Source organism: Dendrobates tinctorius, unplaced genomic scaffold (genome assembly GCF_039654945.1).
Source record: "Dendrobates tinctorius isolate UK_male_01 unplaced genomic scaffold, ASM3965494v1 ptg000075l, whole genome shotgun sequence".
Classification (NCBI taxonomy): domain Eukaryota; kingdom Metazoa; phylum Chordata; class Amphibia; order Anura; family Dendrobatidae; genus Dendrobates; species Dendrobates tinctorius.
The window spans coordinates 26,881,323-26,897,734 of NW_027361743.1; the positions used below are offsets into that span (position 1 = coordinate 26,881,323).

Genomic DNA, 16,412 nt, shown 5'->3' on the forward strand with positions numbered 1-16,412 from the left:
ATACCTTTTGGAAGGCAAACAAAAACAGCAAATATATACAAAAAAAAACACAGCAGCACATGTGCATGAATCTAGGCCATGTGAAAACCCAGACAATCATTAAAAACATTCAATTTAGATTAAACTTCTCAAAATTTTCAAAAATATTTTTTTAACTTACAGTAATAGATGAAAAATTAAGGTTCTTAGTGCACAGTTTGGCCAATTCATGTATGCCCATCAACCACAGCAAGGTGACCTCCCTCTGATGGGTTCCTGCTCTACAATATAAGCCACCTCTGGGCCACCAGCCTACAATTTTGGACAAACATGTCACTACTGGGCTAAGCCTACAATTTGAGTAGCGCCGATAATGGCACCTGCAAGGCCAATGGGAGGAGTGCAATATAAGACTGGAGGCAGCTAGCATCCAGTAATTAAATAAGCAAAAAAAAACAACAAAAAAAAACCGATCACCTCCTATTGTGAACACGTGCAAGCTGTGAAAACTGCATAATATAAAAAAGAACACAGCAGCACATGTGCATGAATCTAGGCTGTGTTTTCACATGATATATATATTTTTCTCCTTCGCCTCATTGGGGGACACAGACCATGGATGTATGCTGCTGCCACCAGTAGGCTGACACTAAATAATACAAAGAATGTTAGCTCCTCCTCTGCAGTATACACCCTCCTGCTGGCTCACAGAGAACCAGTTCTTGCTTGGTGTCCATAGGAGGTACACTGGTCTGGTCTTCAGTCCATAATTTTTTATTTTATTTTTGATTCTATTTTTACTACTTTTTCCAAGGATGATAGGGGCGATGGATCCTTTCAAGGGTCCGATCTCCCCAAACCAACAGCAGGTGAGCACATGGAGTGTCGCCTCCACGTATCTTCTCCTGCAATGTGTAAGCCATGCCTGAGCTTTCTCTTAGGGGCGACGGGTCTCTTCAGGGCACCGCTCTCCCTGCACCAGCAACAGATGGGAACATGGAGTGTCGCCTCCAAGTACCCCCTTCCGAAGCCAGGCTAGAGCCGGACCACAGCCCTGTCCCCATCCCAGGAGAGTGAACCTCTGAAACGTACAGAGGCATCTATGGCGTCCTTGCGGCCCCCAACTTGATCACCACTGATAGAACAGCGGTGATGGAAGGAGGCGGATGGTCCCTCTTCACCTCCCTGACAAAGGGATGGTGGATGGAGGGCTTCCTGCACCATCCATGTGCCACCGGCAGAAAATCTAAACTCTGCGCCCATGTGGCTCCCTCCCCATCGTCCCTGATGTACAGCGGCGTTGGCGGGAAGGCGGACGGTCTTTCCCCTTTTTCTCTGACCTCCGAGTGGGTAGATGGCATCACCGTCCACGCTGCAGCCTGATCATCTGCGACGGCTCCATGCTGGGACGCGCACCGCTGGTAAGGGAGTTCGGCGATGGGCTCCTGCAAGGGTTTTTGGCGCTCCCGCGCGCCGTCTCCCTCCCTTGGGTAACGCTCCCGCCAGCCGTAGAAATTTAGGCCCGAGCTTGGGCCTATTCATGGAGCAACCCATGAAGCCCCGCCAACTGGATGACATTGCGGCCATGGCCCCACCCCCCGATCTGGCGCTTCTCGCTCACTGCGAGACTTCACCGCCTCTGCAACTCTCGGCGGCCATCTTGGTCCACCCAGCCAGCTTACTCAGGGCGACTGCTTTGCAGGACATGACGCGACCAAGCAAAGATGCAGAATGTATCGGTGGCGATTGTTTAAAAGGGGCACAGCGCATCTGCGGCACAGGACCTGGGTAAGAGCATGATATTGCAGCAGACACATCAGTCCACATTGGGCCTTTGTGGGTTAATCCTACATCATTTTGCTTTGGACATTTGAATCTATGGCTCTTAACGGCCTAGTAGTCCCAGGTGATAAGGTGTATCTAGCCCCCCTGAGAGGGCTTCGTTGCCGATACAGTCCCTCCTCTATCGGCCGGGACTGTTGCCAACCGCTTGGGAAAATTCACTTGCTCTAGATTACACAGGGGCGACGGATCCCATAAGGGATCCGCTCTCCCCAAACCTACAACAGGTGGGAGCGTGGAGTGTCGCCTCCACGTACCCCCTCCTGCTGCCGAGGTCAGTGTGCCTAGACCCCTGAATGGGCTTTGTCAAATTCAGTCCCTCCGGGGATAGGAACGTTCCCATGACTGTGGTAGATAGATCATTCCCTACACAGAAGTTGTTGGCTAGCAGGAGCTGCAAGCACTCTAGAACCATACATGCGGATCAGTAGTACGTCTTCTGTTGGCATCCGTGGGTGCAGTCTGTTGCTCTCCCTCACCTGGGATCTGTAGCGATCAAAGCTCCGAGTAAGCAGCCAGAGTTTCAGGAACCATGTCAACCAGTCTCTGGAGGTTGTCAAGGACTCCGATTCTGGTCTGGATCATACAGTGTCCTTTAAAGCTACTTTCACACTTCCGTCTTTCTAAATCCGGCGCCCTGTGGCGAAAATTTCCAAAACTGGATCCGGCAATATGTGTCGCCGCATCCATTTTTTACCCCCCATAGAGTTACTTTGGTGCCGCATAGACACGCGGCGTGTCCGGCTTTCGCCGGCGTCTGGAAAAAATGTGCCATGTAACATTTTTTTCCTGTGTCGGGCGGCTTTTTTAAACAGCGCATGCACGGGTCTGCCATAAATATTAACTCTGGAAGCGGCGAAAAATCTCTCTCGTCCTATTACTTTACTCTCTCTCGTCCTATTACTTTACTCTCTCTCGTCCTATTACTTTACTCTCTCTCGTCCTATTACTTTACTCTCTCTCGTCCTATTACTTTACTCTCTCTCGTCCTATTACTTTACTCTCTCTCGTCCTATTACTTTACTCTCTCTCGTCCTATTACTTTACTCTCTCTCGTCCTATTACTTTACTCTCTCTCGTCCTATTACTTTACTCTCTCTCGTCCTATTACTTTACTCTCTCTCGTCCTATTACTTTACTCTCTCTCGTCCTATTACTTTACTCTCTCTCGTCCTATTACTTTACTCTCTCTCGTCCTATTACTTTACTCTCTCTCGTCCTATTACTTTACTCTCTCTCGTCCTATTACTTTACTCTCTCTCGTCCTATTACTTTACTCTCTCTCGTCCTATTACTTTACTCTCTCTCGTCCTATTACTTTACTCTCTCTCGTCCTATTACTTTACTCTCTCTCGTCCTATTACTTTACTCTCTCTCGTCCTATTACTTTACTCTCTCTCGTCCTATTACTTTACTCTCTCTCGTCCTATTACTTTACTCTCTCTCGTCCTATTACTTTACTCTCTCTCGTCCTATTACTTTACTCTCTCTCGTCCTATTACTTTACTCTCTCTCGTCCTATTACTTTACTCTCTCTCGTCCTATTACTTTACTCTCTCTCGTCCTATTACTTTACTCTCTCTCGTCCTATTACTTTACTCTCTCTCGTCCTATTACTTTACTCTCTCTCGTCCTATTACTTTACTCTCTCTCGTCCTATTACTTTACTCTCTCTCGTCCTATTACTTTACTTTCTCTCTTGTCCTATTACTTTACTTTCTCTCTTGTCCTATTACTTTACTCTCTCGTCCTATTACTTACTCTCTCGTCCTATTACTTACTCTCTCGTCCTATTACTTACTCTCTCGTCCTATTACTTTACTCTCTCGTCCTATTACTTTACTCTCTCGTCCTATTACTTTACTCTCTCGTCCTATTACTTTACTCTCTCGTCCTATTACTTTACTCTCTCGTCCTATTACTTTACTCTCTCGTCCTATTACTTTACTCTCTCGTCCTATTACTTTACTCTCTCGTCCTATTACTTTACTCTCTCGTCCTATTACTTTACTCTCTCGTCCTATTACTTTACTCTCTCGTCCTATTACTTTACTCTCTCGTCCTATTACTTTACTCTCTCGTCCTATTACTTTACTCTCTCGTCCTATTACTTTACTCTCTCGTCCTATTACTTTACTCTCTCGTCCTATTACTTTCTCTCTCGTCCTATTACTTTCTCTCTCGTCCTATTACTTACTCTCTCTTGTCCTATTACTTTTTTTCTCTCTTGTCCTATTACTTTTTTCTCTGTCTCTCTCTCTCTCTCTCTCTCTCTCTGTCTCTCTCTCTCTGTCTCTCTCTCTCTCTGTCTCTCTCTCTCTCTGTCTCTCTCTCTCTCTGTCTCTCTCTCTCTGTCTCTCTCTCTCTGTCTCTCTCTCTCTGTCTCTCTCCTTTCCAGAGTCCTATTACCCTCCTTTTGGCGACCGAGCGGCCTCCATATCCTTACCTGCTGGAAACAACTGCGCGGAAGCAATTAGAAAATTGGATGCGACTAGTTACATGGCGCTGTCAGCAGCTAATACCATTAGGGCATTATAGCTCGGAAAATGGAAAGCGGACTCTGCGTCCAAAGCAGTCTCCAACATCTCTCCATTACCAGAGTGGTCTGTTATTCGGTGAGAAATTGGAACCAATCCGGGCTGGCCCTCTACTTCCTTCCAATCGGCGTGTTCCCCACGCTGGAACAAGGGACCGATCCTGGACCTCAAATTCCTAACAAGTATATTAAGGTCCGCCTTTTTTTGGGATGAAATTCCTCCATTCGGTTATTTCCTCAACGGGAAAAGGTGAAGTTTCTCACATTCCATTTTTTTCCCCCTTCACCAAGGATTCTGCATTTCGCCATTCGCGAAGGGGGTGTAGCTTGCAGGGTGATTGTGCAGAGCAGACTAAAGATACACCCCCAGGGAATCCTGTGTGCCTCGTTCCCACATAAAGGCCAAAAGCTACAACTAAATAAAGAGACACATATCTCTGGAGCTGTATGGGAGATTGCAAAAAAAACCCCAAAACATAATATTCTGGAACAACGGGAATAAAATAAGGCCAAAAGCTAGCCAGTTTTGACATGGTCACAGATTCTTTTTTAAATATTAATTTTTTTCTTTTGTATTTCTTTACGGTTAATTTTTTCAAAGTTTGCCCAGCCCATCGGGATCATGCCAATTGAAAATATACTGTTCTTCTTGGTGCATTACCTAGTCTTTCGGTGTCTGACTGAGCAGTAGCCTACTAGTCCCCACCTCCAGAGGTGGATCAGTGAAGAGGTATACAGCAGACACTGGGGCCATTGTTAGGCTTCCTTGTTGCCATAGCAAAGATGGGATGCGATTGCAGTGCTGAGGGGGCTGCATGTCTGCTGATGTTGGGCTACGATTGCAGTGCTGATGGGCTGACAGAAGGAGGAATCTCCCTCTATCACTACTGCCAGCACCATCTGAGTGCCCCAGCACTCGCAGCGGGAGCTTACCTGCGCCCGCGTCATCCCTGGCATGTCACTGTCCGCCGGATCAGAGTAAAATACTTCTTATCTGGATGTACAGCTAGCTCCAGTTGCGGGAAGGGATTAAACGTAAGTCCTGCACAGAATATAAACCTATAAATGTGATCTATAAGGCGCGCTCACTAACCCGTCCTTGTTCTCACTCCTAGGTGACAAGGCAGGAGCCAGACCAGAGTAAGTTGCTTTAAGGTTTTGTTGTTGTCATGGCTTTCTATTATACATGAATGTATTTATAATGAAACCTCTGTAGGCGGAATACACATTTTCTTTGTATACTCTTTGTGCACGCCTCTCAGATACTGAACGCTTGTTTTCTTAAAGGGACAGTAAAGCTTTGAAGGATGAAAATCTACCTCAATTAATTTGTCAAGATGTGGAAACTTTTCAGTAAGTATAGTGAAGACCAGATCACATTTGGATCTGTTTACACCCATTTAACGCAATGTTTTGCTGTTATTTAATAAAGCCAATACTCTCCTCCCGTGCCGACGCCGTTCCTGCGGTGTCGACACTCGTTCTCCCGGAGTTCCCGTGTGGTTGTTGTGACACCTGACCCCGGCACCCAGTCAGCGCTGGCTTAGCTGCCCCCACCTCCTGTCGAATTGAGCATGAAGAGGAGGTCCAAGATCAGCTGCAGCCCGGACTTCCTCTTCATGTTTGATTTGTCTGAAGGCGGGGGGCAGTGAAGCCAGCGCTGATTGGGTGCCGGGGTCAGGTGTCACACCAACCACACAGGAGCCCGGGGAGTGCAAGTGCCGATACTGCAGGAACACGGGAGGCGAGTATAGGATTGTACTATTTTCTGGGGCCAAACGTTTTCCTAAAAAGGGGTTGTTCGAGTAGTGGACAAACCCCTTTAAGACTGGAGCTATTTGGCAACTTTGGCTGTTGCACCTTGCTTGCTATCGGTGTACGGTGGGTCCTGCTACATCACAACGCAATACAAGTGTATAGTGTCACGTTGTGACCTCCCCAAGAGCATAGCAACAAGTAAGTCACACCATTTTTTATACGGTTGGATTTCTTGCAAGTTGCTTGACATGGCGTCTATAGCCTTGGGGTGATAATGGGCCTTATTGTCTTGTATGGAGCTGCGATGTAATAGCGACATATAGTGAAGTTTGGCAACACCACAGGTCAAAGTCGCCGTGTAGCCCTCCTAAAGAGTTTGTCCAGTTAAAACAAGTTATCACCTAATTGGTGGGGGCTGATAGCTGGGACCTTCATGATTGGCAGATTGGGAACTTTTATCCCCATTACAAAATGTTGTGGCAGGTTCCAGACGCCCAACTACTGCTCCATTCATTCTCTATGGAGCTGTTGGAGAAAGCCGAGCCCAGAGTTCAGCAGCCCAATAGGCAATGATTGGAGCAGCCGTTGAGCCTGTGCACTGCGGCTCCATTCTAACATGGATAAAAGTTTTAGTTCTTCTGATGGGTGCAGGTCCCAGGGGACGGATACCCAAATGATCAACAAGTTTATCACAAATCCTTTTAAAGGGGTTATCCAGCACTGTTCACTTCCTCTTTGGTAGCTGAGAGTTATCAGTGATGCTAAGTCCATAGATACCAGCTGATGCTGAACAGCCGTCCTATTCTAATTAGATAGGCGCGCGACGCCTGCCCCTGTCCCAGCAGGTACCTGCAGATGTGATGTCATTGGCATGGCTCATCTCCCAATACAGAAGGGAACAACATTGGAGAATTCCTTTTAACATGTTCTTAGCTTTTGCTTCACATATACAGCAGTGTTCATATTAGGGTCTTCATGTCCTTCATGGACTAACACATTGTTCATTACTACATCTTCCTTTAGTCTTGTGTGATGTTTTCCTAATCTACTTGGTGCCATCATAGGGTAACTGAATGTATTCTCCATAGGAAGAGAGCATTAATCTGTTTCCTGACCCCTTATTACCTGTAAGAACAGATCCCACATGGCTCAGCCCTTTCCCCTGACATCTGCCATCAGGGAGGAGTGGGGCGCCCCAGTACACATTAGATGTCACAGGTTCGGCCAATGTTAATCTGTGATCGGCCGCCCCCATCGGGCAGTTTTGTGGTAATTGCACTGTACTGATGTGTGCTGGTCCTTGTGCAGGAAATTTGTGAAGGAGCAGAAGCAGGTGCAGGAGGAGATCAGCCGAATGTCCTCTAAAGCCATGACGAAAGTAGAAAATGAAATCAAAGCCTTGAAGCAGCTCTTGTCCGTGGCATCCAGTGGCCTTCAGAGGAACACTCTGGCTATCGACAAACTCAAAATTGAAACCGCTCAGGTACGTAATCCTATATTAGTGTCCTGCCAGATCGCTTGTAATGACCACAATCGGCACCGGGTAATCACTGACACTTTGCTGCCATTCATTCTGGTAAATATAACCAGATTTTACTGTGCAGTCTGATGGCAGCCAGTATTGCTTCATTCCCACTGACAGATGTCATGTATTACTGTATAGTGGCCAATCAGATGAATTATGTGGAAGGACGGGTCTGTCCTGTCTCCAAGTGGGGTCGTCCTGTTTAATGTCCGTGCACCTTACTAGGACATATGGATAGGGCTTCGACCTCTTTTATAGCAATGGAGAAACCCTTCTTAAATGCTATAGGCCCCAGAGGGGAAAAAAAAAAAAACCTCTCATACTCCAACCCCCCCCCCCCCGGCACGGTACAAGCAATGTTGGTGCAGGCTCTCCCAGCAGTCAGGTGACAATCAATGGCTGCTAATGGGCAACAAGCAGTCGCACTTCCCTCCTAGGAAACTGACGTCTGGGGAGCTTCTGAGCACTGCAGCCCATTAATGTCCTCTGGCTACAGCACTCATGTGACATAACAAGGAGCCCGGAGACTAATTTAATCTTTTATTTCTATACTAGATGGAGGCCCGATTGCTATCGCTTCGGGAGGCTGGTAATATCACGATGGGGGCAAGCTTTGCAGCTTTGAGAATCTCTCCCCCTGCTCCCCCTTCCCCATGTGCTCACCCACCTATCCACTCTCTTTCCCCATGTGCTGACTTCTCCCGTCCGTGCTCTTCTCTGACCTGTCTACCCCATGTGCCATCCCCCTTGTCTGCTGTCTGTCCCCTTCCTGTGCTGTGTTCTCCCCTCATGTGCTGTCCCGTTTGAGCTGTCTCTCCCCTGTGCTCTGTCTCTCACCCCTGTGTCTGACCGTGTAGAGAACTTACCACATCTCCTGGGCAGGGGAGGAAGCAAAAGACAAAACTGACATTACAGCAGGAGATCACACAGGATACATTTTGTGAGGTAAAATATTGTTTAAAAACGGTCAGTGAAATATTTTACCTCACAAAATGAATCCTCTCCGATCTCCTGCTGTAATGTCAGTATTGTGTGTGTGGTGCGTACGGCGTATAGAGTGTGTGTGGTGCATCGGTGTTCCGCAGGTGGTAGCGTGCAATAGGTTGGTACCAGCAGCAGTTTCCATATTAAGACACCCATCACTTGGGTGTCCCAATATGGCGGTCGGTGAACTTCCTCCACTTGAAATTCTGGAATACGGTGACATCTGGACAGAACAGGACATGAAAACATTACAAGGCATTTATATAAATAGATAGCACTAATATATTCCGCAGCGCTTTACAGTTTGCACACATTATCATCACTGTCCCCGATGGGTCTCACAATCTACATTCCCTATCAGTATGTCTTTGGAATGTGGGAGGAAACCGGAGAACCCGGAGGAAACCAACGCAAACACGTGGAGAACATACAAACTCCTTGCAGATGTTGTCCTTGGAGGGATTTGAACCCAGGACTGCAGTGCTCACCACTGAGACACCGTGCTGCCCGGAGACAAGCCATTTAAGGCCACATTTAGACTTGGCAGATTTTATGTGGATTTCAATCCAAAAATCTGCGACATATCTATAGTGCAATACATGTGGATGGCGTTTTCCAAACCTCATACACACAGAGCAGATGCTCACATTCTTGGCAGGCCTGTTGTGTTTTTCACTGTCAGTGTGACACTTTTTAATGAATACATGTAGACTTTTACACACGTCCGCCTCTGAGCCTAAGCTCCATGTTTCCAGGGCTTCCATATAAAGCGCTGTGTACCTGTAGCGGCTAGACCTGATCAGGATAGGTTTTCAGCCTTTTGATGGAGACAGGGTTTCTATTCAGTGACCTAATTAGAGATCTTGACAATAGTAAGACGTTGAAACACAGCAGTATATTGTAAAGCTTTTTAATGTATTATATGGCATTTTTTAAAGGGGTTGTCCTCTATTTTGAAAGTTAAACTTACTAGGCCCAAAAGTACAGGAGTGGCTCTGCAGTCCCTGGCAGCGGCTGCTACACATTGACTGGAGCTGCGGTCCTCTCCGTGCATTCACATCTGTCGAACGCCAGAGCTGTTTACAGCTGATTGACTAGGTTCTCAAGTGTCGGCCCCCCCACCTATCTCGCATTGATGACCTATGGGTCAGACTACCCCGTTAAGCTTTTTCATAATCTTATCTTGTGTACTTATAATTACATTTTCCTTTTTAGGAACTCAAAAATGCAGAAATAGCTTTGCGGACGCAGAAAACACCTCCCGGCCTTCAACATGAAAATACAGCACCGACAGAGTAAGTGGTCATGTCAGCGGCCAGGGGATGGTCTGTCAGGTCTGAACATGGGACACAAGTCACTACTTTTAAGGAATACTGGTGTGTCTAGGTGTTCCTTAGCCAAACATTGTATAGGCCTTGTGCCTTCTATCGTGTAGAAAAGCTGAAGTGTTGGTCTCTCCAGGACTGATTCAGCCTGATGCCGGTTACCCTACATGATGGCCGTGTGCACATCACTGACCAGTACACCGCTGGCAAACTGTAAAGACTGTCAGTTATCGACAGTGCGTCATGGCCCGAGCTTATTTTACAATGCGGTAGGTGCCGTACACCTCGTATCAAAGTGTACGCCCTAGGGTCATTGGTGACCTTATCAGTGTCCGTGGAAGGGCTGTGATCATAGTACAGTCACGTGACGCTGAACGTATGTCCTTTACCCACTGTCATGTGGTTGAGGACCGCTTTGCTCAGTTATGGCGGCTCAACCATCATAGAATCATAGAATCGTAGAGTTGGAAGGGACCTCCTGGGCCATCTGGTCCAACCCCCTGCTCAAAGCAGGATTCGCTAAATCATCCCAGTCAGATGTCTGTCCAGCCTCTGTTTGAAGACTTCCATTGAAGGAGAACTCACCACTTCTCGTGGCAGCCTGTTCCACTCATTGATCACTCTAACTGTCAAAAAGTTTTTTCTAATATCTAATCTGTGTCTCTTCCCATTCAGTTTCATCCCATTGCTTCTAGTCTTTCCTTGTGCAAATGAGAATAAAGTTGATCCTTCTACAATGTGACAGCCCTTTAGATATTTGTAGACAGCTATTAAGTCTCCTCTCAGTCTTCTCTTTTGCAAACTAAACATTCCCAAATCCTGCAACCTTTCCTCATAAGACAGGGTTTGCAGACCGGTCACCATTCTGGTCGCTCTTTTCTGAACTTGCTCCAGTTTGTTGATGTCTTTTTTAAAATGTGGTGCCCAAAACTGGACACAATATTCCAGATGAGGTCTGACCAAAGAGGAGTAGAGGGAAATCATGACTTCACGTGATCTAGACTGTATGCTTCTGTTAATACATCCTAGAATTGCATTTGCCTTTTTTGCTGCTGCATCACACTGTTGACTCATATTCAGTCTGTGATCTATTAGTATACCCAAGTCTTTTTCACATGTGCTGTCACTTAGCCCTATTCCTCCCATTCTATATATGCTTTTTTCATTTTTATTGCCCAGATGTAGTACTTTGCATTTCTCCCTGTTAAAAACCATTCTGTTAGTTGCTGCCCACTTCTCCAGTTTATTTAAATCTTTTTGAATCCTCTCTCTCTCTTCTCTAGTATTAGCTATCCCTCCTAGCTTTGTGTCATCAGCAAATTTAATCCGTTTACCCTCAATTCCTTCATCTAAATCGTTGATTAAAGATGTTGAACAATACAGGGCCCAGGACAGAGCCCTGTGGTACCCCACTTGAGACATTCTTCCAACTGGATGTGCAGCCATTTACGACCACTCTTTGGGTCCGATCACTAAGCCAGTTATGAATCCACCTAACAGTTGCCTTGTCCATTCCATACTTAGTCATTTTTTCAATAAGGATTGTATGAGAGACTTTGTCAAATGCTTTGCTGAAGTCAAGATATACTATATCTACAGCATTTCCTTGATCCACCCAATCAGTGATACCGTCATAGAAGGAAATTAAGTTAGTCTGACATGACTTATTAGTTAGAAACCCATGCTGACTCTGTTTAATCACTTCATTCTTATCCAGGTATTGACATACATGTTGTTTAATAATTTGTTCAAAGATCTTTCCTGGTATAGAAGTCAGACTCACCGGCCTATAGTTGCCTGGGTCCACCTTCTTCCCCTTTTTGAAGATAGGAACAACATTTGCTCTTCTCCAGTCTTCTGGCACTTCTCCTGTTCTCCAAGAATTTTCAAAGATTATGGAGAGGGGTTCAAAAATTTCTTCTGCTATCTCCTTCAGTACTCTGGGGTGTAATTCATCTGGACCTGGAGACTTGAATTCATTTAGGTTAGCTAAGTGTTTCCTCACTATCTTTCTGTTTATAGATATCCTGGATTCTTCTATTCCCTTAATAGGACAGTGAATAACAGTTGATGTTGCATTTCCTTTCTGAGAGAAAACAGATGCAAAATAGGAATTTAAAAGTTCAGCCTTCTCAACATCCTGTCTTACCATTTCATCATTTTCATCCTGTAAAAATCCTATAGCATCTTTGACTTTTCTTTTACTTTTGACATATCCCCAAAATCCTTTATTATTGCTTTTGACATCTCTTGCAAGCCTCAGTTCATTTTCAGCTTTAGCTAATCTGATTTGTGCCCTGCAGGTTCTGCAGACAGCATTATATTCTTCTTTAGATATGCCTCCCTCTTTCCATTTTATAAACATTTTTTTCTTCCTTTTTAGCATGTGCTTAAGTTCTGTGTTCATCCATCCTGGTTTCCTTAAATGCTTCCTATTCTTCCCTCTTTTCGGAATTGTTAACAACTGTGCTTTGAGAATTTCATTTTTCAAGATTTCCCATCCTTCCTGGACATTTTTGTCTTTAAGGATATCCAGCCATTGGATCCCTCCAATTCTCTTTCTGAATCCCTTAAAATCTGCCTTTCTGAAATCTAACCTTGACGTCTGAGTCTTCACAGGTCTTCCACCTCTAGTAATCCAAAATTCTAAAATAGCATGGTCGCTACCTCCTAGGGTCCCAGCCACTTTTACCACCTCAACCATTTCCTCCCTGTTTATAAGGATTAGATCCAAGGTAGCAGTTCCCCTTGTTTTCTCCCTTACCTTTTGGAAGATAAAGTTGTCAGCAAGAGAGGATAAGAATTTCCTTGACCTGTTAGTTTTGCCTGAGAGAGATTCCCAACAAATGTCTGGATAGTTGAAATCTCCCATGACAACTATGTCATATTTTTTGGAGAACTTGGCCATCTGATGCATAAAGAGTTCATCTATATCTTCGGTTTGCACAGGCGGCCTGTAGTAAATGCCTACAATGGTGTCCTTTCCATTGTTCTGTCCTTGTATTCTTACCCAAACAGTTTCCACAGAACTCCCAGTCTCTGAAGCTTCAATCTCTGTGCAGATATACGCGTTTCGAACATACAATGCGACACCCCCTCCTCGTTTATCAAGTCTGTTTCTTGCAAATAAGTTGTATCCTTCTAGTCTTGTATTCCAATCATGTGTATTGTCCCACCAAGTTTCAGTGATTCCAATTACATCATATTTCTGTTCCTGTGTTAGTAGTTCCAATTCTCCTTGTTTGTTGCCCATGCTTTGTGCATTAGTATAGAAACATTTTAGTTTGTGATTGGTTTCTCTTTCTCCAATATTTTTATTAATTAGATTCTTTCGTCTTTGTTCTTCCTTTCCACTTCTAATAGCAGAGTTCTCAATAGCATTTGTCAGGTGTATGGCTTTTTCTGGTCTTTTGCTTCCCTTCCCATGTTGTTCTAGTTTAAAGCTCTCCTTACAAGTGTAGCAAGGCGACTTCCAAATACATGCTTTCCAGTCTTCGTAAGGTGCACCGCATCTCTAGCAAGTAGTCCATCGTATAAGTAGTTCACTCCGTGATCCAGAAATCCAAGTCGTTGCTGACGGCACCATCGACGTAGCCAGTTGTTCACCTGCAGAATCTTATTCCACCTCCTTGTTCCATGGCCATCCACTGGGAGGATGGAAGAGAAGACCACCTGCGCTCCCAGTTCTTTCACTTTCTTGCCTAAGTCTTCAAAGTCTCTGCAGATGATTTCCAGGTCGTTTCTTGCGGTGTCATTTGTCCCCACATGTAGTAGCAGGAATGGGTAGTCATCTGTAGGTCTGAAGAGTCCTGATATCCTGTCAGACACATCTTTAATTTTTGCACCTGGAAGACAGCACATTTCTCTTGTAGTTATATCCGGTCTGCAGATAGCGGCCTCTGTTCCTCTCAGCAAGGAATCCCCCATGACCACCACTCTCCGTTTCTTCTTCACAACATTTTTCTTTCTCCATCCAGGAGGATTCTGAAGGCGTACAAGGTTGCTGTTTGTTGGCAAAGTCTTATCCTGATGTATTTCTTCATCGTTTTCCAGCGTGAGAGCCTGGTACTGGTTCCTGAGCAGTATGGGTGCTGACTGCCTCCTGATCCTCCTGCTTCTCTGGGTCACATGTCTCCATTCCTCTGTTTCTTCAGGTGCACTTTGAATTTCTTCTCTTTCTGTAACATGAAGAGATAATTCTGCTCTGTCCAAGAACTCTTCACCTTCCTTAATGATCTTCAACGTAGCTAACCTCTCTTTGAGATTTTGCAACTTTTCCTCCAACAGGGTCACAAGCTTGCATTTGTGGCATGTGAAGTTTGGCTTTTCCACTGGTAAATCTGTGAACATGTAGCAAGAAATGCAGCTCACCAAATGGCTCCTGGCCTCTTCCATCTTGAGATTTCTAAAAAACGATGAAAGATGAGCCAAATTTCCGATTTCCTCTTTTCAGCTGCAACCGCCAAAACCCAGTGATCGTTGAGCTCGCGGAGACTCTTCACTTATCCCAGAAGGCACTGGGAATATGCATATGATCTCCTCAAGACTCTTCCCCTAGTTTTCCGATTTCCTCTTTTCAGCTGCAACCGCCAAAACCCAGTGATCGTTGAGCTCTCGGAGACTCTTCACTTATCCCAGAAGGCACTGGGAATATGCAAATGATCTCCTCAAGACTCTTCCCATCAGCAGAGGATGTCTGTAATGCTAAAATTAGGGAATAGGAATATTGAGGCATAATGATCTGAGCAAATGATGTCATTTTTAGTTTTTTACCTGAGCTGGCTTTTTTATTGATACTATTTTGGACTGTATACAGCGTTTTGCTTGTTTATTGCATTTTTTTGGTCCAGTTGCAGGACCTGAAAATCCTCAATTTTTTTTTTTAAAGGGGGTGATTCAAATTTTTCTGATCTTTTCTATATACCGTTGTCTTGCAGTATACAGCAGGCCTCCTGGTTGCCGTGGGGGCCCTTCAGCGGCCTCCTGGTTGCCGTGGGGGCCCTTCAGCGGCCTCCTGGTTGCCGTGGGGGCCCTTCAGCGGCCTCCTGGTTGCCGTGGGGGCCGCAGGCCTTAAATGCCCCTGTTAGTGATTTACAGCAGCTTTTATGAGTTTAGCAGCTAGGATCGGAGATTGGCAATGATCCCTGCTGTTTCAGGCGGATGCTGGCTGTATAACAGAGCTGTGGTCTGCGGGTATGATGTGGGCTTAGCTCCTACTGACAGCTGCCATAGGACTGACCAGTATATTATGTCAGAAACTAATATAGAAAATCTACTTTTTTTTTTTTTCTTCAGTTCATTGAAATTTTCTCATGTATTTTTAAAGTTTGATCATTAAATAAGTGCCACTGGCAGGTGAATGTAAATGATGTTTTCTGTAATACAATGACCATACTGTGGATTTAAGAAACAATCTGCATGTTCACATTTGTGTGTGGATTTTTGCTGCTTCATAGTGGGATTCACAGTTTATAATCCATATTGCAGTTACATTAGGTCGTGTTAGGACCCAACCGAAGGCCAAATTTACACATTTGTGAAACGGACGATGCTCTGATTGGAACACCGAGGAGGTGGGCTAAGTGTTCTCATCCAAGCGCGGTCTGTTTTTCTTGGACTTTTATGACTGACCTAAAGCCGAGCAGACACCAGATATAACGACTAACGTGTAGAGTTGGGAGAAACTATTCGCAGGACTCCTCCGTTCCATCGGATAGGTCAGGAATGTGTGACCACTGGACTGGAGGGCAGCAAATCTCACCTCCTGGCATTCCCAGTTCTTACTATTAGACGGGCTGGAGCAACGTCATGTGTTGTGTATTACGCCGCAGTGATGGCATTGTGCCCATCCGGCTAATCAAAAGAAATCCCAGGAATGCCAGGAGGTGAGGAGATTCGCTGCCCTCTGGTCCAGCAGTCAAACATTAGTGACCTCATGGTTTGACCAGAGTCCTGCACATCCTTTTTTCCATGTCTAAGATGTTTGTAGGGTTAATTTATATGTGTAGTGTAGAAAATATTGGATTTTGTTTCATCTTTTTGTGTTTTGTAGCTACTTCCGGGCATTAGTGGAGCAGTTTGAGGTCCAGTTGCAGCAATACAGGCAGCAGATTGAGGAGTTGGAGAACCACCTGGCCACACAAGCCAACAGCTCACACCTAACACCACAAGGTAGGGGGCTGTGAGCTCGGACATTGTACATGTCAACAAGGTGGGCATGTGGTGTCTTAATAATTATCTACATGTTTATCTTGTCTTTTAGACCTCTCTATGGCAATGCAAAAGCTCTACCAGACATTTGTAGCCTTAGCCGCACAGTTGCATATAATACATGAAAATGTCAAGGTACGTGCCCCGGTTAATGTAACCATCAATACTAAGTAGCACATAAATAAGACACTGGTTGCTTATGAAACTGGAATTGTACATGGACGTTGTATATACATATGTTATCATATGCAAA

The 16,412-nt window shown here is 45.2% G+C and overlaps 1 protein-coding gene across 4 annotated transcripts in view; it reads left to right on the forward strand.

Moving 5' to 3' along the window:
* NUP58 (nucleoporin 58) overlaps positions 1 to 16,412 on the forward strand; it is a 148,221-nt gene that overhangs the window by 42,733 nt on the left and 89,076 nt on the right. For all 4 annotated transcript variants that reach the window (XM_073583116.1, XM_073583117.1, XM_073583118.1 and 1 more), the window contains exons 6-11: positions 5,473 to 5,497; positions 5,645 to 5,710; positions 7,424 to 7,598; positions 9,840 to 9,919; positions 16,002 to 16,120; positions 16,212 to 16,294. In XM_073583116.1, the coding sequence (XP_073439217.1) occupies positions 5,473 to 5,497; positions 5,645 to 5,710; positions 7,424 to 7,598; positions 9,840 to 9,919; positions 16,002 to 16,120; positions 16,212 to 16,294 (548 nt within the window). The remainder of the gene's footprint in view (positions 1 to 5,472; positions 5,498 to 5,644; positions 5,711 to 7,423; positions 7,599 to 9,839; positions 9,920 to 16,001; positions 16,121 to 16,211; positions 16,295 to 16,412) is intronic.